Source organism: Macaca mulatta, chromosome 5, assembly GCF_049350105.2.
Source record: "Macaca mulatta isolate MMU2019108-1 chromosome 5, T2T-MMU8v2.0, whole genome shotgun sequence".
NCBI lineage: Eukaryota > Metazoa > Chordata > Mammalia > Primates > Cercopithecidae > Macaca > Macaca mulatta.
The window spans coordinates 107,929,327-107,950,189 of NC_133410.1; the positions used below are offsets into that span (position 1 = coordinate 107,929,327).

At 42.3% G+C, this 20,863-nt stretch overlaps 1 protein-coding gene across 3 annotated transcripts in view; it reads right to left on the reverse strand.

Moving 5' to 3' along the window:
* TSPAN5 (tetraspanin 5) overlaps positions 1 to 15,775 on the reverse strand; it is a 181,065-nt gene extending 165,290 nt beyond the window's left edge. For 2 of the 3 annotated variants that reach the window (XM_015138828.3, XM_001104834.5), the window contains exon 1: positions 15,292 to 15,757. In XM_015138828.3, coding sequence (XP_014994314.1) covers positions 15,292 to 15,372 — 81 coding nt within the window. In that variant the 5' untranslated portion in view covers positions 15,373 to 15,757. Of the gene's footprint in view, positions 1 to 15,291 lie in introns of all 3 variants that reach the window. The other variant, NM_001194290.2, reaches the window with a different exon arrangement.
* Between the last annotated feature and the right edge of the window lie 5,088 nt (positions 15,776 to 20,863).

The following is a 20,863-nucleotide window of genomic DNA, read 5'->3' on the forward strand; positions in this document are numbered from 1 at the left end:
GCATCAAGGATATATATTGATAATATATATTTCAAAAACCAACTATATCAATATTTAAGTGGAATACATATGTATGTATTTCACAAAATAGATTTCAATTTGTTTTGAGACTCCTATCCCTTCACTTCTAAAATAATGATTCTGTATCTTTAAAAATGACAAGTAAAACACCATTTTCAAATTTTGTGCAATTGTTTCAAATCTTCGCTGGACAGCAAAACTCTCAAAGCATATAGTGAGAATATTAGGGATTATTAATCTTGCAGGGTCAGGAAAAAATATGAAAATGCCACATAACAGTTGTATCATCTAGATAGCTCTTCATTCAATTTATTCTTCCAAAACCCAATAGACGAAGCCAAAAGAACTTGGTACCAAAGAAAACACTATTTTCACTAGGATTCCAGTTATGAGATTAAAAACAAAAACAGAGTAGGCTTTCTCACAGGAGTTGCCCTGTGGGCAGCTGTTGCCCATCCTTGGATAAGTAGGGCACCAATAACGAAACAGGTCCTCAGCAAGTTCCCAGCCCTAGTCTTCTGCCTCTGTAAGGTCATGCTGAAAAACATCTAAAACTAACAGCCTGGTTTCTTCGGGCTTAGTTTTCCTGTTACTGAAATATAACTCCTCCCTTTAAAAGTACAGTGTTTCAAATGCCTAAAGGAGATTTATTGATTTTTTTTTTTTTTTCTGGTTGTGTGAAATTGATGTTTATTCACAAGGTATTTGCTCTGTATGTTGAAAACACTTATTTTAAATGTTGTCCTAAGGGGGAAAGGCCGGTAAAGTCAGAAGAAATGCTTAAAAGCCACTAATGTAACAGAACATTTTTCCTTTCACAAGTTAATTAACTAAGGTTTGCTAACTTCAAGTCCTCATAGGGGAATACAACTGAAACTCTAAAATATTTTTTTCATTTTAAAGTGTTTGTTCACTGTTCTCGGAGCACTTGACGAAGAGTTTCCACTTTCAACACAGTTGAACCGAAAGAAAACATTGTGGTAAGTTTCCTTTAAAAAAGCAATATTGATGTTGCCTTATTGTTTTTGTAATAAAAAGCACCCTATTTTAAAAATGCATTACATAAATAGACTCATTCCAAAGCTGACCATAAGCAATACCTATAGCAACTTGGAAAAGGAGAGGAGGAAGCCCACTGAGATACAGTTCCTAAGCATTTAAAATTGACTTCCTGCTAGCCTGAGATACAATCTCCCAAAGCATTTTCTTTCTCATAACTAAGATGTAACTACTCACTGGGCCTAGAGTTAGCAACTTTTCAGAAATGGGGGATGCCCCTCTTCTTTCCCACACTCCCAACAGAAAACAGAACACGGAGTATGCAAACATTTAAACACATTCCCCAACAATTTTACCTCTAGGGATCCATCCATCTCACTAATAGGTTCCAGTTTATAAATGCACGCCTTGCTGCAAATTACTCAAACACAAGTGTTCCCCAAAGTGAGATTCCCTAGTGACGTGGGGTACCAGAAGAGACAGTTTTAGAACGTGGCATTAAATATCCTTCAATATAAAGTCACTGCTTTTCAATTATCTTTGAATCTCTGGACTAGTTAAGAAGAAAGTCTCCATTTGATGCCAGAATGTCGAACACTTGGTACACTTGTTAACCTCCACTATAACAAAAGAAAAGAGGCCTCTGACTCAGGCTTACCAGCAGGCACCAACAGCTACCTAGAAGTTAATAAGTCATATTATTGTCATTATACGCATTTGAATAGTGATACTCTTTACGTTCCTTTTTAAATATATGTATTTAAGATTTCAAATCAGAGTCAATTTAAAAGAAAAGATTGTTTCAGACAGACTATATCTTTGCAATTCAAAGTGAGATCAGTGGGCCAGAGCCATCGGCATCACCTGGGCATTTGTTAAAGATACTGGATCTTTGGCCCCTCTCACTCCTAGTGAACCAGAATCCGCATTTGAACAACATATCCCATGCTACTTATATGCATAATAAAATCTGAGAAACTATGGGGTGACACAAGAGTTTGTCCAAAACCATGCAGGTAGTTTACGAATGGCTGAACTTTTGGACTTGTTGCTTTAGATCATCAGGTAGCGACCTAAGTCCTGATACTCGCTGAAATCAACTAGTGGAGGTCAGGAGGACCAGGAGGTAACATGGTTGGTGTTTACGCAACAGGGAGTCACAACCCATCTGAGGACTGTAAGGTTGATTAATGAATCTAAACCAGCAGTTTTAGGGGTGTTTCTGGTAAGCTAGAGATGACTTTAAATATGCTTCTGTTCCTACGGTGCTACATACATCATTCTTTTTTACTAATAAAAACTATAGTAAAAATTCTACTTAGACTTCTCCCTTTATCCCCCACTTCCCCTTGAAGGGCTGGGGTTTTCAGCATGCCTTCTGCATGGGAATGAGTGACAAGGCTCCCTGTACCTACTAATTTAGCATGCCCTGGCGTTCCTCTCAATGCTGAGCCCAGTTATATGGAAGATGAAACTTGGAAATGTGACAGCCTGCGTCTTCTGTATCAGAGGACAGTACAGGCGGCAAAAAAAGCACAAGCTCTCATTGCATCTCATTATGCCCTACAGGAGAAGCCAGTGAGTCTCTCATTCACCAAGATGATTAGTCAATGATCCAGGTAGTTCAATCCAAAATCCTAGCTCTGCATCAGCTGGAAGGACATATAAGGGGAAAACCCAAGTTATCTGGATCACTGACTCAAGTTTCACCTTCATAATCTAAAGAATTTGTCTGAAATACAGAGTAAAAAAAAATGACCCAAATATGCAGGATTTATGATACCATAAAGAACTAAAGACACTTACTTACAGCCCATCTAGATAGTTCCAGAATGCCCAGACTTAACAGATGTTGATAAAGGGTTTCTATCCTCCCCACCCCACCCAGGTGTTGAGCCTAACACCACAGTTATCCATCAGAAACTCAACTTCCCAGTACAAAATACTAATAGGAGACACTTTGATTTTGCGAAGAAAATAGTGAATGTAACTGGGTAAAGAAAAAAGGGAAAATTAACAACAAACAATAGTTGCGAATTCATGGTCTGGTATCCATGATAAGAACTGCGTGCCACTCATTACAATGAAAAGAACACTGTGAACATTTGTTAGATCTTTTTTTCCTTTTAGTTATTTTGAGAATGCGCTTATGTAGGCAGAATATTACAGAGAACAAAAAATATATGTTACAATGTAAGATTATTTTAATGATTCTGAAAGGGAAAATAACCAAAAGAAATTATGAGGAAAACAGTATAATAATTGCTAATACCTATTGACTATTCCAAGCAGTTTACACACATTAACTCCTCAAATCCTCATGATTCCAAGATAGACGTTATCTTAATACTACTATTAATAATATTAATACTACTAAACGTGCCATTTTGCAGATGAAAGGGAGACTTAACTGCAAGGTGGGCAAGTAATGTCTAAGGTCACAAGCCTGGGAACGTAGCTGGGTAAAAATCCAGACACACTCCAAGTCTAAACTTCTTAACAGCAGACTTTCTGTCCTCCCACCACAAGGGTACCAGAATGCCCAAGTTAGGATGAATCTTTCAATACTCTCTCATACTGAACCACACAAAGAATTCTTCTAAAAGGTCAGTGACCTATGGAGTCTCCAGTTCAAAGGCTGGGCCATATTGATACAACTATACCTTAAAACAGAACTAATTTTGGCATTAAATGCATCATCAGTGATTAGACTACTTACTTGGTAGAATTAAATTTTAAGGCTGCTTAGGGGGAAATATCAACAGTTGAGGAAATTTTTGTTGGAAGCAGAACATTATGCTTTGAGAAATGCTTAAGTATTCCTCTTTTATTAGGACTACTTAATTGAGTACAACACATTAAAATAGCTGGCCTGAATATTTATTAGAGCACCAGCTGTTCCCTCCAGATTTTTAGAAATTCAAGCCTTAGTGCCAAGTGTAATTTAGAAAAATTTTCCAACAAGTAAAAAGAGCCCTATGCCTTGTAATACCTATCAAAATAGTAAATAGTAGCTGGAAGTGGTATAGAACATCACTTTCCCCTTCCAATGAAGAGAGCCAAAATGTTTTGCCATTTGTAGATGTTTTGCCATCCACAAAAATACCATTTTGTAATTGGGCTTAGTGATTACATTCTTAAAAATTATACCTTGTGATTCATAATTAACAATCTTCTATGTACATATGGATAATATCACAGTGCTAACCATAGGGTTTGTATACCATTCTGCTTTGGTTTTGTTTGGTTGGCTTTTCTGTTTTGTTTTTTTGTGGTGTTTTTGTTTGTTTGTTTGTTTGTTTTTCTGTTTTTAAAAAGGACTGGTGTTAGACCCAGTAAAACAGCTCAGAGAAATAATATAGGGTTTTATTCAAAATTGTATTTTTCAAGATTTCTACTTTAGGAACCCAGCCATAATCAAAGATCTAACTTTCTTTTAAAGGGGGTGAAGGAAAAAAAAGAAAGTTAAGAAAATAACAGGAAAACACTACACATAACCCGGATATTCCACACTGAAGCTTTCTAAAGAACACTGGTGGTGGCCGGACCGGTGGCTCACGCCTGTAATCCTAGCACTTTGGGAGGCCGAGGTGGGCAGATCACGAGGTCAGGAGACTGAGACCATCCTGGCTAACACAGTGAAACCCCGTCTCTACTAAAAATATTTTTAAAATTCGCTGGGCGTGGTGGTGGGCGCCTGTAGTCCCAGCTACTCGGGAGGCTGAGGCAGGAGAATGGCATGAACCTGGGAGGCGGAGTTTGCACTAAGCCGAGATGACGCCACTGCACTCCAGCCTGGGTGGAGGTGGAGTTTGCAGTGAGCCGAGTTCGTGCCACTGCACTCCAGCCTGGGTGACAGAGCGAGACTCCGTCTCAAAAGAAAAAAAAAAAAAAAAGAACACTAGCAAATATCATGTCTGGGTCTTCTGCATTTGCTTTACCGTCACCTGTCTTCATGACAGTGCTGCAAGTTTGGATATGGGAAAAGAAATGTCCCCTCTACAGCATTATAGCAGAGGGAATTCAACGACCTGTCATGCAGACCTTGACGCAGAAACCAATTCCCCTCCCACAAACTGAGCACAGTCAGGGCTGGAGGCCAACGAGAAAGCCCCAGAAAATGGAGGCTGAAAGGAACAGGGACAGTGGACGGGGAGGCTGATTTTTTTTGAAGGAGAGGGGTGGTCTGCTCTTGATAAGTGTCTGTAGTTAGAGCTACTCAACTGCATTGACACACGCAGAGTGGTCCAGGAGAAGCAGGGCAAAGGAACCAGAAGTCTAGCTCTTCACTGTGCCTATCGAATAAATGGCTAGCTTCTAGCCCTATATGATGTTAACTGTTAGCATACTAATTGCAGCACTAGAGGTTCTCTTTCAAGAGATTTTTCTCATTTTGTTTTTAGGGCTTTCAGGTTTAAAAATAAACTGGCATTTTGGGATTAATAAAAAATTCCCTGAGGGATAAAATGGGTCACCTTTTTTTTCCTCATAAGCAAATAACGGTAGCTTCGAGTGCTGGTGAAATGGTCACCGCTCTACATCACCCACGCCCAGCTCTCCCCACACATCCCCTCCAGGGAGCAACGGGAAGGAGAGGCCACATCTTCCCAAGAAAAATAAGCTAGAGCATCTCAAACTAGGTTGGGCATCACAATGACTTGCAGGAAGTTTTGATTTTTTTCTTAACAGAAATTCCAGGGCCCCATCCTGGACAGACCTACTGAACCAGATCTCCCAGTGAGAAGAATTTCCTAACTTACTAATTTCCTAACTTACTAATCAGGCTGCCACACTACATGCATAAAGGGGTGAAATATCAACTAATCCTTGTTGGGGTCTGCGTGTTTCCTAAACAAAGGAATGAACACACAAGACAACACAAGACAAGACAAACATGGCGGCCACCCCAAATGGTACGCTCCGCTTTATTTTATATAGTCGTTTGTGGAATGTTGCCAAGTCACAAGACACATTGTTGTTTTTCTGACCTTTCCTTGACTTTCTGGATTTTCAAGATGTTTACACATAAACAAACCCCCAGGGTCTGCTGTTTGCAGCTGGCTCCTTTGTCCTCCCTGTTTGCAGGGAAGGAACGCCCAGCTTCGTTTGCAAGAGCAGGACTTATCGGGAACGTCTGGTTTGTGAGCAGGTAGTCCTCTACAAATCCTATAGAAGTGGCCCCTAGTTAATGAGAGGGACTTCCCAGGCATGAAGAAATTCCAAGAGATAGAAACCCACACGAGCAGTAATTTCTTTTTTTAAACGTACTTTGGCCATCAAGACTCAAAAATATCTAAAGGCTAGAATACTGGTTCTTTTCTTTCTTAAGTGGTGGGACCCCTTTTCTCAAGCAAAATCTTTCTTAGTATTCCAAAATATCAAACTAATAACCAAGCTTTTCTTGGGGGAAAGAGAGGTACTGCTCAGTCCACACCCCACCAGTACAGACCCACCCACCCACATACACCTCAAGGAAGCCTAGGATTGCTGGTAGCAAGTGTGAAATCCAATGGGCCAGAATAAGACATTTAAATGGGAGAAATAAACAGAACTAAATCTAAATTCAAATAATTAACTGGAGGGTTAGGGCACATCGCTTAGGGGGATGGTTTAATAGAGTTCACTTGAAAAAGTGAAAGTTTTATTTCACTAAAAAGTCAATCCAAGCCAACAGTGTGCCTTGGCTGCCAGGAAAAGCAAGTGCAGTTTAGCCTGGGTTAATAACTAGTATTTGTATTTAGAGATTTACCCTTTATGAAGCACTTTGATATGCATGATCTCTCATAATACTGGGTAACAACTTTGCAGAAAATTATTTTCCCAGTTCTTTTAGATGAGCAACTGAGGAGCTAATCTGTAAAAGTAACTTACTCAAAGTCAATTCCAGACAGTAGCAGAGGCTTCTGCCACCAGACACAGCACAGCCTAGGGACTGAAGGGAGAGTTCAAGAGCCTGCTGCTCTTCAGATGGTTAAAAAGCCTGTGAACAACGTGTTTCATTCTGGTTGCTGCATTAATACAGGTGTGTCCAAATGGGACCCCAGGCAGAGCACCATGACCAGGGCAAAGAACAATCTGGAAACAGCATATGTAGAACTAACACTCTAAAACCAAACCCTGACATGCTCTTCGACACCTCAAAAGTTACTCCACATCTCTGAACTCCAATTTCTTCATCTGTCACAAAGATATAATATGTTTGGAAGACTCTTTGAGATGCTTACAATAAAAACATCATTAGTGTAAACACAAGGAGGAACTAGGAGCTTTTAAAGGTGGAAAACAGAATGTTTAGGAATGATATAATGGCTATTTTAAAATAATGAAGGACCATCGGGAAGGAAGGTAAGTCTTATTTTATATCATTCAAGAGTAGCCTAGGCTCTTCACCTTCTCCTTCCTGAAAATTCAAAGCCATTAGGTAAGTCAGTCCAATCCGGTAGGCCTCTGTTTACAAAAAGGTAGGAAGAGGAATGCTGTGGAAGTCCCGAGCAGGGTATCTCAGGGAGAAAGGTATCCATATGGGGATGGGGTGGTGGCACAGGATGCTAGAGCACTAACAGCTGAGGAGGGCAGCCCCAGGAGGAAAAGTGGTGGCAGCTGCAGAAGACTGGTTACATATGGGGAGATTTACCAAATAAGTAAACTGTTAAGAATAATGGGAACCAGGAATCTCACTGTCAAAGAAAGCATTTATAAAATATGGAGAGGAAAAAATAAACCCTGTGGTTTCAGACAGGAATTTCAGGTATGACTATAAACTCATGGTTTTAAAAGTACATAGATACAGAAATACAGATGTACATGTGTATATACATACATGGAGTAGCAACCCCTAATAGCAATGAGCACACCAAGCAACCAGATCTTGGCTTCTAAATTCCATTCTCCATTCAAAAGCTCCTTGGAGAAATGGCTGATACAAAAGATGACACCAATAAATCACAAAATGAGTTTGGAACATCTTATTCCGCCAGAGAGCAAGATGGTGCTCAAAGACTGATGGGAGTTAAAAGAGCACAGGAGCCAATGTGAAAAGACTGCACTGGCCAAACCTAGGGCCATTTTAAATAAAGTAAGTGATGAGAGTAACATTAAAACACACTGAAAAAAGGAAGACCATAAGTTCTTACTGATATAAATAAGTAACAGATTAAAAATTTGATGAGGAATAGGCCATTTACATAGTTTCAATGTAATTTGCCATAAAATATTTATAAATTACAAACAAGGTGTTGCCTGGCAGACAACACCTTGATCAAGTGACCATCATCAGTAATGGGACAAACAGAAATCAATGCCACCTTGATAGGGTACAATGAGAACACAGCACCATTTCTGTACAATTCCTACCAAAGATGCACAGCCTGAATCTAAGCTTGTGGAAATGGCACAAACACAAACTGAGGGGCATTCTACAAAATAACTGGCTTATAATTGTCAAAAGTGTCAACAGCATGATAGTGAAGGACTGAAAGAGACTAAAAAGATGGAACTAAATACAAAGTGTGGTTCTGACCTGGATTCTTTTGCTTTAAAACATTACTGGAGCAACTGGTAAACTTGGATGAAGTCTAAGGATTAAATGGTTTAATGTATCATTGGTAATTCCCTGGCTTTCATGGTTGCACTGTGGTGATCTAGGAGAATAGTTCAGTTTACAGAAAATACATACTAAACTGTCTGTGTGATAGCCAACATGCTGGCAACTTTTTCTCAAACAGGATTAAAAACAAGTTCTCTCTACCACTTGCAATTTTCCTATAGGTTTGATGTTTCCAAATAAAAATTTAAAATGAACAGTAAATTAGGAGGATGGAAATTATGAGGAGACAGATTACATCTAGTTTGAAAACACATGAAACTCTACAATTAAAGCGGTCCAAAAACAGATCCATGCTTAGAAAGGTCGGCAGGATACAACGGAGAATGCTTCACTAGGAAGTTAGAGGAGATGATTCCTACGTACTTTCTGATGATTTGTAATTCTTTCCTTCAACACACTTTTTTTTTTTTTTTTTTTTGAGACAGGGTCTTGTTCCGTCACCCTGGAGTGCAGCTGCAGCCTCAACCTCCCAGGCTCAAGTGATCCTCCCACCTCAGCCTCCCAAGTAGCTGGGACTACAGGCATGCATCACCACACCCAGCTAATTTTTAAATGTTTTCTTTTTTTTTTTTCTTTGTAGAGATAGGGTCTCACTATGTTACCCAGGCTGGTTTCAAACTCCTGGGCGCAAGCCATTCTCCAGCCTCAGCCTCCTAAAATGTTGGGATTACAGATGTGAGCCACCATGCCTGGCCCAAACGTTTATTACAACATCTACTGTGTTTCAGACAATGTGCAAGAAACTGGGCTTATGAAAGTGAGACAGCCCCCACACTTGAAGCCCTTATAATCCAGTGGAGTATGATGATTTGGAAGTTACAAATTTTAAGACAGTCATCAGTATTACACACAGAAAAAAACATGTGATTCAAGAATGCTGTCTATAATACTCCAATTTTCGTTTATGAATTTTCAATAGGCTACAATTATTCCACCATATTCTTGAAGAACATTTTCATCCTAACTCTTTTGTGCTTGTGGGTGGTGGTAATCGTGGCATATGCAAAAACTTTATCACTTTTCGATTATGAACAGATGTAAATGACTTACTTGATGTTTTATTTTAGAATAACAAGCATCTTCTAAAATAAGTCTCCACCCAAAAAGCTGAGGCTATCATTACGGAAGAGACTTAACACTCTAAAACTAAACCTTGACATGCTCTTCAACACCTCAAAAGTTACTCCACATCTCTGTACTCCAATTTCTTCATCTGTCACAAAGATATAATATGCTTGGAAGACTCTGTGGGGTGCTTACAAGAAAAACATCATTAGTGAAAAGCTCTGTTAAAAATGCAGATTGCTTTCACCTTTTGCCAGGGACTACCTATTACTGTGGACATTAAAACAAAGTGACCCATCTAAATAAGTGAAACATTTTGGCAATTTTATGGTGGGTGAAACATTATTTGGTTTTCCAACTTCTCCCCACTTGGCTTCATTTCAGTCTGTGGAGTATATCATCAAGTGAGAACGCTTCTGCGCCTTCATACTGCCCCACAGGGGGAGTGGCCAGCCTAAGCAAGCCTATATTCAATTACTTTCCCCACTTTATACCTTTCTTACACTTTTCCCATATGACACTTTCATAACCATATTTAGCTTTCTTCCTACCATCTCCCTGTAATTCAAAAGGCAATTTAGATTCCCATATGGTTGCTATCGAAGCTAACAGATGTCTAGCAAATTAAAACAAAAATTATGACTTATAAACTGCTGATGTATCATCATTCCAGAACATCTTGCAATTTATAGTGAATCATAAGATAAGGCTTCCTACTTGATGCCCGCCCCCCCTCCCCACCAAAGTTTCCTGAGTCTCCCTCCTCTCTGAATTAAGCCCCGTGGAAGCAAATTAGAGGCAAGATCCTGCCATCAACCCTGAATAAACCTGCACTTAAAGACACAATGTAACATCTGAAGGCATAGCAAAAGAGAAATTTGGCCTCAAGTATCTGAAGCTTTTCTAATCCTTTGTAGCAAAGAAAATAGAAAAATGACTTGGTTCTCCCAAATCATTCCACGGCTTCCATCGAGTTTTTTCCTAACAAGTCACTACAAAATCTATTGAATCCATTTGCCTCATCCTCTTGCCAGACCTTAAAGGTATTATCATTACCTAGTAGTAATGATGCCAAAGTACTAGACTAAGGCATTCTAGAAGTTCTATAGCCCTGTATGGAACCAGTATAAAATCTGGAGAGAATAACAATAATGATATTCACCATTTGTTAAATATTGAAATATTATGCTGAGTAAAACATGATCTCACTGAATCTTTGAAACTACAACACCATTAATGTTATCTTTCCTTTATAAACAAGAAATTAAGGCTCAGTGCCTTAATACAGTAGACTATATTTTTCAAAGACAGCCACAACCTACATGACCTTCTGCAATGTGACCTTGACACTTCTCCATCAAAAGGTGGCTTCTAATTCTTCACCCTTTGAAACTGAGCAATCTGCATGAGTGCTTTAACCAGTGGAATAGATAAAAGTGGCACTGACAGTTCTCAGTGCAACCTTAACTGGCTGGAAGCTTCTTTAAGACTTAGAGACAGGAAGAAGCCACGTGTAGGTGCTCCAGCAACAACTCTGGCTAAGCTCCCAGCAAGCATCAGTTGCCAGTCATATGAGTATACCATCTTGGGCATCCTGCCCCAAAGGGCCTTCAGATAAGTCCAACTCCAACTACATCGCACCGCAACTGTGTGAGGCCCCAAGTGAGAACTGTCCAGATGAGCCTGGCCAAATCACAGAACTGTGAGCTATAATAAAAAAACAACTGTGTATTAAACAACTAAGCTTGGAGGTTATGTAGCAATAAATAACCAGAATATTGAGATCAATTTACTTGCCTAGAACAGTTAAGTATCCAGAATCCAAAACAGTCAAGAGCCAGAATCCAAAAGGGCAAAGTATCTATTAATGATGAGTGATGGGATGTGAGGTTCAGTACCCAAAAGAAATGACTTTAAAACAAAACCCTCTTTCTCCTCCCTCCCCTAAACCCAAAGCAGTCTCAGGGTTTTCTGACAAATGTCCCAGTACGGTGACACCCTCAATAAAATCAATCCCCTTCTGTCTTGAGTTGTTCCAACATATAACACAGAAAACAAGTTTTTCCCCCACCACCCTGTGATAACTAATGAGAAAGGAATCTGTACAAGATGTTGACTTTGTTACTCAGAACATCATTACAACTGTTATATAAAAGGATTCAGATTGTATACATGAAGCTGTAATTCTAATAATAAAAATATATTTAATGACTCCCAGGACTACATCTGAGATTCACAGTAGGGAGAGAAAAGCACGGATACTATACCAGGAACTGAACAATCCAAGAAGAAATTAGTGAAAGGTTTTTTGTTTTGTTTTTTTGAGACGGAGTCTTGCTCTGTTGCCAGGCTGGAGTACAGTGGCACGATCTCGGCTCACTGCAGTCTCCACCTCCCGGGTTCAAGTGATTCCCCTGCCTCAGCCTCCCGAGTAGCTGGGACTACAGGCACCCACCACCACGCCCGGCTAATTTTTTGTATTTTCACAGGGACGAGGTTTCACCATGTTGGCCAGGATGGTCTTGATTTCCTGACCTTGTGATCCATCCACCTCAGCCTCCCAAAGTGCTGGGATTACAGGTGCGAGCCACTATGCCCAGCCTTGGTTTTTTTTTTTTTTTTTTTTCTTTCTTTCTTTTTTTTTTTTTTAAATGAAAGGATCTTTGAGGAAGAAATGAAAGCAATAAAACTAGTCTTCAGACACGTCTCCCTAACAGAAAATGTCTATAATTTATCAAATGTCCTGGGAGTCATATACTACTTCTGTTATATATTCGTGGCCAAACTCTATTTTTCTTCTCCAGCATACTGGAACTCAAGAAACTCATTCTGTGTAAGAACTAGAAAGAACGTTATAACTTGTCCAGTTCCTTCAGTTTAACAGCTGAGAAACTGAGGCCCAGGCAGTTAACTAACAAAGAGCCAAACTGTTGATCAGAAAAAGAACCAAGCTCTCAGTGCTGGTGCCACCATATGTTCAATTTTATTTTACCAGAACTATACCTGTAAATGTCACCAGTGTGTATGTCAAATGTAGTCTAGCAGTTCAGTGTGAAAATGAACAATTAGGAAACCATGCTGTTGGCAATCTCCTCTTCATAACTGTATTGGAGTAGCACCGAGTCTGCTGTTTTTGGCAATCACAGACAGGTTGGTGACTCTGTAGAGAGCAGAAGTGTGCAACTTTTCAGAAGCAAGCTGCTAAGCTACTGACCCCGGCTTTTCAGTCACTAACATCTTAGTCTGAATTACTTTAACCAAAACCATATGGTTGCCTTTCTGTTGATCATCACTAGAGACCATGGTATTAAAAAGCAGGAAATTTAAATATGGGGTAATTTTGGAGCAGAGAGCAGGACAGGAAAGGTATGAGGGAGTATCTGAGAGAAAGGCTTTGGGCACAGAGAGGAGAAGAAGGGAAGGCAAGAGGCAGGCTAAGTGAACGGCCCTCATAACGAAGATATCCACTTAACAGTTCTGCCTGGGGCAGCTGGTTTAGTCCCATAGCCTAGGTCTCCTTTCAGGCTTCCCATACTCACTCACCCACTTATGAAGACCTTCACAATCAGAAAAGATGCGGCTCTATTCTGAACTTCTCCATGCAAGCACTCTGCAATTCTTTGAAGCTCTCTACAATTCCAGGGGTTTTGCTGCAACCTAATCCATAGAAAGGGCTAAATTTGTCTCTGTGCACTCTACAAAATTACAGCAAACTATGAGGGAAACAGGCCCAAATCCTTTTACTTCCTTACCACTCCCTGCTAGGAAACGGCAGAGAAAGTCCCTGGGTGCTTTTTGTTGCTGGGTAGCTAAAATGTGCAACTTTTAGAAATGTTCAAGTAGAAACAAGAGGCCTGAACTCACTATCCCAAAAAGAATCAGTACCAGTTCGGTAGTCCGTGCCTCTCCAAGTCACAAAGTTTCAAGTTCCAATCAAATCAGATGATCTTATTCAAAAACGTGACTACCCACCACTTTAAAACATTTTCACAAACGGAGAAGGGGTAAAGAAAGAAAATAATTTCTTCTTCCTGTATTTGTAGCAGTGTTTAATTGCAAGGAGGTGGGTGACTGCTCCCGGCAATCATGCACAACGCTGGCAAAAAACTGCCTGTGGAATGATCGGATATGACATCCATTCATGTATCCCCTCATTATCTTTATTAGTCCTGAAGACAGATGACATGCTGCCACGGAAAGTGGTCTCCAATCCCTTCCATTTCCCCATCACAAAGCATACATGACCAATGCAAGGTACTATTATGGAAAACAGAAAATAAAATAACCTGGAAAGAGTGCGGTACAAGAAAAAGAATATGAAGAGCCGTATTGACAACTATTCTCACAGATGTATATATGTACAGCAAACAGCCCAAACGAAAGGAGAATCCAAATAAATACATTCCGTGTTCAAACTGCTGTGGATAATTATTGATCCTGCAGTTGGATCATTGTTTACCTCACACTGAACAGCAACTTAGAGAATCCCCCACCCAGACAGCCACCATCTTTACTTTCCATGGAAAACGGGGTGCCCATTGAGGAAGAGGATGAGATGGGATGAGAAGGGGAAGAAAAATAACATGGTCTTCGAACCAACGTTTTCCCCTTGTCCTGGAGAACTCTTTGTCTGGCTGCTGAACACGTTTGCCAGATCAAAGAAAAGAATCAAAACAAACAAAAAGAGCAGGCGTCCCAGCCTAATTACAATAGGTGCCCAACACATTGCAGTCCCAAGCAGAGCATAATTTGAATCTTGTGTTAAAGCATTTGCTCTCTCGGTTCCCCAGTGAAACATGCCTCGCACACCTTCTCCTTCTCCAAAGGTTTTCCCAAAACGGCCCGCTCTGTGTCACTCCTGTAAAAATGAGGACGTGGGGCACGAGCACGTTGAAATATGTGTTGACGGTGACTTGTTATTATCCTGACAATGATATATACATATAAATAAATCTCTCTACCCCGCACGCCCACTGGCCAGTCCATTACGCACAAGGAGCGCTTTCCAGCTAAAGAGGAGAGCGTGCAGGAAACGTTATTTACGTGCACATTACAGAACCATATACCACGGCATCTGCATCCTACACAAAGCCCGAGATGGTGCAAGAAGATACACGCTGAGCATGGCACAGACCAGCCGCGGCAACACAGAGCCAAGCCCTCGTCCAATCAGATCGTTGTTAGAAGGTGGACCTCAGGGTCGGCTGCGCCCGATTAGCCTTCCCTATTATGACACCACGCTCTGCCCAACATCCATATCCCACCCGGAGCAAATCCAATTCGTGCGGTTGCTCATTTCTCAAACTGCCGAACCCTTTCTTTTATCTGCATCCCTGCTATTCGTTCCTTAAAAAGCCACCAGAAGGCCTCGGTGCCCCCTTTCCGCCTCGGTTTCTCTTTTTACCTCTTCCCATTCCTCGAAAGGATTAAATGTTTATCTCTCCAACGCGCAAGCTGGAAAGGCGGAAGGCGAATGCCTCTACGCTGCTCCGGCAAGCGCCTGCGGGGCTGCGAAAAGTAAAGGCAACGAGCAACGTGGGGGAAATCGTCGCGAATCGATCGGCCACAATAGTTGGAATCCCAGGAGCGCTCCAACTTACCCAAAATATGACATTGAAGCCAAATATGAAGTATTTGATGCAACAACTGACTTCAGGACCCTTGTAGTGCTTCCCGGACATCCTCTGGGTTCATGAAGACACTTGCCCCGGCAGCCCGAGTTTGGAGCCCCGAAGCACCGTTGCTCGGAGCAGCCCGGCGGGAAGCAGGAGCTCAGGGACGCCGCAGGGGGCCGCAGCGCTGGCGGCCCAGGCTCAGCCGCGCGGGGACCGACCGGCGGAGAGCGGCTCCCGCACCTCCAGCTCCTCGCGCGCCGAGGCCGCTGGAGCCGGGGTGGCCGCGAGCGAGCGGGGAAGCCGCGCGCTGCAAGCCCAAGCCTCGCCGAAGCTAGCCCCGAACACAAAGCAAGCGCCCGCGTCCGTGCGCCAAGCGGTCGGTCCGTCGGTTAGTCCCTGGGCTTCGGGCAAAGGCAGCCGCTGCAGATGCTGGCTGAGACGCCGCTCGCTTGCTTGCTGGCCCGCTCGCGCGCGCCCTCCCACCCCTCGCTCCGCCCGCCGCTCGCTCCGCCCGCCCTGCCGGCTGCTCCTCCGCCCGCGCCGCCCGCAGCTCCGCCCGCCGCCCAAGCCTTGGCTAGGCGCGCGCGCGCACGGGGTCGGGCGCTCCCGGGCGGCAGTGGCACCACGTAGCCGCCTCCTTCCACCGCTCGTTTTATCCCCGCCCCTTCTCGGGCCAACCCCGAGCACCGCCGACCCCGAGCGCCGCTGCGGAGTAGGTAGAGGGTGGGAGGGTGGAGGACCGCAGGCGAGAGGGAAAAGGAAAGGGCGCCCGGGGAGCAGCCTGGCAGAGTGACCGGGATTGATGAGCGGCCGCAGCTCTGGAGGGACGCGGGCGAGAGAGTCGCTCCTCGGGGAGAGGGCTGGGTGAGTGAGGACCTGCGAGCCCCCCCCTCACATCCCTTCCGGGGTAGCCACACTCGCGCCCCCTCCTCCACAACAGGCTTCTGCGGCTAGAGAAGATGCGGTGCCACTGGACAGGGAAGGAAAGTAGTCGTGGACTTCGCTGAATAGAAAAGGGGGTAGTTGGGGAAGGTGGAGAAAAGAGCCACGGGAAGTGGGAGGAAAGGATGAAGGGATGGGACGTTGCAAAGAAAAGCTTCCTTAATCCGTGTGACTCTAACCCAGCCTCCCCACCTACCGGAGAAATGGGTTTTATCCTAGAAATGGGGAGGAGGAAAAAGAGATGACCCAAGGGAGTCCTGGCCTGGGATACAATCCTCGCCCTAGGGTCTGTTGCAACCACACAAACCCGAACAGCGCACGCTCCCCCCTACCCCGACAGAATAGTGCCTAAGAAACCTGCCTGCCTCCTAACTCTAGGAAAGAATCCTCAACGGATTCCAGGAAGCTCTTCTGGGGAATCTGAATTGGGTTTTTGGATCACGAACCATTAAGCTTTTGAACTCTGGAGAATAGAACGGGTGGCTGGAAATTGTTTTGGAACCCTACCTGAGCAGATGTGCTCATTAGTTGCTTCTTCGCCCTCCTCCTGGAGCACTTTCATAGGTGTTGGCAAAGCAGGTACCGGTATTTCATGGAAGGAGAAGAACTGCCCAGGACTGTGTGTAAATGTCTATGGGAATATTTTTAAGGATTCAAAAGGCTAGAAGGAGGTGAGATCAAAAACTTTTTCCAGCACCACCCAGTGCAACCCGGTCCTGGACACAGAAATCTAAAACGCTCCCCAGATGATACTTAAATACTTGAGTTTGAGAGCCTCTAGTTATAAGGTTTCCCTACGTAACAGCCTCTCACTTTTCTCGAAAACTGGCTAGTTGACAACCGGCAGTCAAGTTTTGTCTAGTCAAGAAGCTACTTTTTCCTGCAATAAACCACACTTAGAGATAGTCCTGGGCTTCAGCAGGATTGAGGCTATAGTAAGGTCACAAGTATGAACCAGGTACCCACAGAGATGGGAGGACCAGGAGATCCTACTCATTCAGTACCTCAGAAGCTATGACACGGGATAACAGTGACTTCAGCCTTTTGGATGAAATAATCCTCTCTCCCTCAAAAGTGCTCTCCACCCACTCGAAACACAGGCCATACTACCACCAATCTGGTAGACTTCAAAAGTAAGGTCTTTCAGCAGCAGATTTCCTCGTTCACAGGAAGGCACTGACAAGCTTTACCTAAGCCTATTGGAGCTGTGTTGTAATTCTGTATATAAATAGAACAGTCGCTGCAGGAATACTGGATGAGTCAGAAGAAAGGTCTGTCCTAAGCTGATGTGACACATTTCAAAAGGACCAGAAATTAGATGGAATTGATGACTGAGTTGATCTCTAAGTGGATTTATCTTTGAAATAAAAATCGCTGGATATCCCATGTACCTCACCCCACACCCTCCCCCATTGTCAACATCCCCAACCAAAGTAGCACATTTGCTACAAATAGTGAACCTACATTGACAGATCATTATCACCTAAAGTCCATAGTTTACATTAGGGTTCACTCTTGGGGCTGTATATTCTATAGGGTTGGACAAATGTAGAATAACATGTACCCACCCTTATAGTATCACAGAGTATTTTCACTGCCCTAAAAGTCCTCTGTCCACCACCTATTCATCCCTTCCTCCCCCCAGTCTCTGGCAACCACTGATGTTAACTGTCCCCCTGTCTCTGTAGTTTTGTCTTTTCCGGAATGCCATATATAAGGAATCATACAGTATGCAGTCCTTCTTTCAATTTTGCTGTGAAACTAAAACTGCTAAGAAAATAAAGTCTTAAAAAGAAAAATCAGTGGAGAAGGGAAAGATAAGATAACTAATCGGTAATTTGGAGGGGTGTGGAAAAACTAATTGAATTATCTAATTTCATATATCCAAAATAAGTTCTAGGAGGATTAAGGAGTTAAATATATTTTAAAGCAGACCAGAAGAAAAAATATTTGTCAAACCTCTGAATAGAAGTACTTCTCAACTTAGAGGCAATAGAAGGAAATAATCAATAAATATGATTGGGTAATATCTTAAACACTTCTACATGTCCAACTTTTTTTAGTGTAAGCTAAACCAGAAAAAAATATTGGCAGCAAACATGAAAAATAAAAACTTGAATATCTATATTATAAGTAGGGCTCATAGAGCTAAAGTAAAATTTAGAATCACAGTGATTGAGTATAAACAGAAAACAAACCATATAAGAAGAAATCAAAATAATATATGGGGAAATTAGTAATCAAAGAAGTATACATTAAAACTAATAAAGATACAAAAATAATGAGCACTGGTTAGCACATATATTGTTGGTGTCTTTATGAAACAGTATGTCCATTTGGAAAGCATTTTGGCCGTCTACAGCAGGTCAGAGTGCTCCTACATTTTGACTCAGCAGTCCCTCTTCCGGGAATCTACCCAAAGAAATACCCCAGCAGATGGAAAAAGTTATATACTGCAAGATGTATATCATAGCATTATTTATATTGAAGACTTGGCCAGAAATTAAAGATCAGAGAGTAGGGGTGATATCCAATTCCTTGTAGTTACTTGGACCACAGTGTTTCTTCACATTCTGTGCCTCTGCACATGTCATTTGGAGTTTCTGCCTGGGGCATTCTCCTTGTCTCTTGTCTGTGAGCTGATTCCTCTTACTCTTTACTACTTGTGTTCAGTGTCTGGGAGGCTCCTTCTTTATTCCCTCAATACCCGCTGTGTTCTTCCATCCCGGCACTTAAAGGCTGCCTGTAAGAACTTGTTTACCTACCTGTCTCCTCAATCTGCTGTGACTCCTTCTAGGGTGTGACTTAACTCTTGGTAATCTTAGAATCACCAGAGCTCTGCAGATATGGCAGGTGGTTGATAAATATTTATTAAAGGAATGAATGAGTCATTTGCTCATACTTTTTACAGCTCTTGAAGATACTACTTATAGAGGATGTGGCATATATGAATACATTATAATGTTAAATTTTTTTTTTTTTTTTTTTTTGAGACGGAGTCTCGCTCTGTCGCCCAGGCTGGAGTGCAGTGGCGCAATCTCGGCTCACTGCAAGCTCCGCCTCCCGGGTTCACGCCATTCTCCTGCCTCAGCCTCCCAAGTAGCTGGGACTACAGGCGCCCGCCCCTGCGCCCGGCTAATTTTTTCTATTTTTAGTAGAGACGGGGTTTCACCATGGTCTCGATCTCCTGACCTTGTGATCCGCCCACCTCAGCCTCCCAAAGTGCTGGGATTACAGGCGTGAGCCACCACGCCCGGCCTATAATGTTAAATTTTAAAGGCACTATATATGGAATTACCTCCAGTAATATTGTTAAATTTTAAAAGGAACAAAAACAGTGTACACAGTAGGCTATTATTTTGTGAAAAGATAAGGTCTGTTGGCAAAAGAATATCCATACACATATTTCCTTGTTAATGGGTATGCTATATATGGAAGAAAACAAAATAAACTGGTAACAGTGAGTTAGCGTGGAATGGGAGGCAAACTGGGGGACTAAAGATATTGATGGGAAAGAGACCTGTTTTATTTTTATATAATCCCTTTAGTTTGTTTTTGAAATTTGTAACATGTATATGATATACATGTTTTCAAAAATAAAGCAATCTACAAAATGGTATGCAATTGTATGAAAAAAAGTTAGGAGTTAATTTTTGCCAAATAATAACAGTTATAAGACTGTGGGTGATTTTGTTGTCATGTTTCTGGTTTGCAATGTTTAAATGTGGTTATATTGCTTTTACAATTAAGAAGATAAAATTATACATAAAGATGTAAGAAAGTAAGTAATCATATTCATTTCACACAACTCCTTCACAACTCAATAAATGCTGATCTATTTTAAGGAGAAAAGGAGAGAAATTTTCTGTCTGAATACTGCTAAGGCCACCTCCCTTATAACTCTGAGGTTGAAAAATGCTTAATAAATTTACCTACTGACAAGTTAATCAGCCCTTCAAGTGGCAGTGAAAACAGGTAAAGCGTGTTCTTCTAATAGTTGCCTGGCTGAGGAGCAAGATATGACAACAGTGTTTTAACCTAAGACACCAAACTTAACGAGCTTGTCTGTCTCCACCTGTGCTTTATGGTTCCCGCCCACCTTCCTGCCTCCCTCCTCTTGGGCTCTGTCATTGCCTGCCTCTCTGCTCCTCTGTTTTTCTTTTGCTTCTCTGTAGCCGCCCTGCTGGTTGCCTCCCCACCCCTCCTGCCGCCTTCCTCTCCGAGCCCTAGCAGCTGTGTTCAGTGTCCCCCTCTTGAAGCAGTCACATGCTCTGGGAAGACTGGCCCTCTGCATCACACCTGGCAGTCCCATTCCTCTCGCTAATGTGTGGTTCAGGAATGGGCAGGTGGCCCAATTCTGATCAACAAGCCATGAGAAGAATCTGCTAGAGGTTTCCTTGCATCTAAGAAATTATCTCTTTTGCCCTTGAACTTGGTTGGGTTTGGATGTGATGCCTGGATCCTCTACAGCCTGATGACAAAGACCACACCAAGGATGGCAGACTGGAAGGATGAAAAGAACCGGGGCCTTCCAGCCTTTGTTGTATGGTTGACTTAACCAACCTTGAAGGTCGCCTTACCTCACGACTTCCTGTGAGATGAGACAAATTTCTTG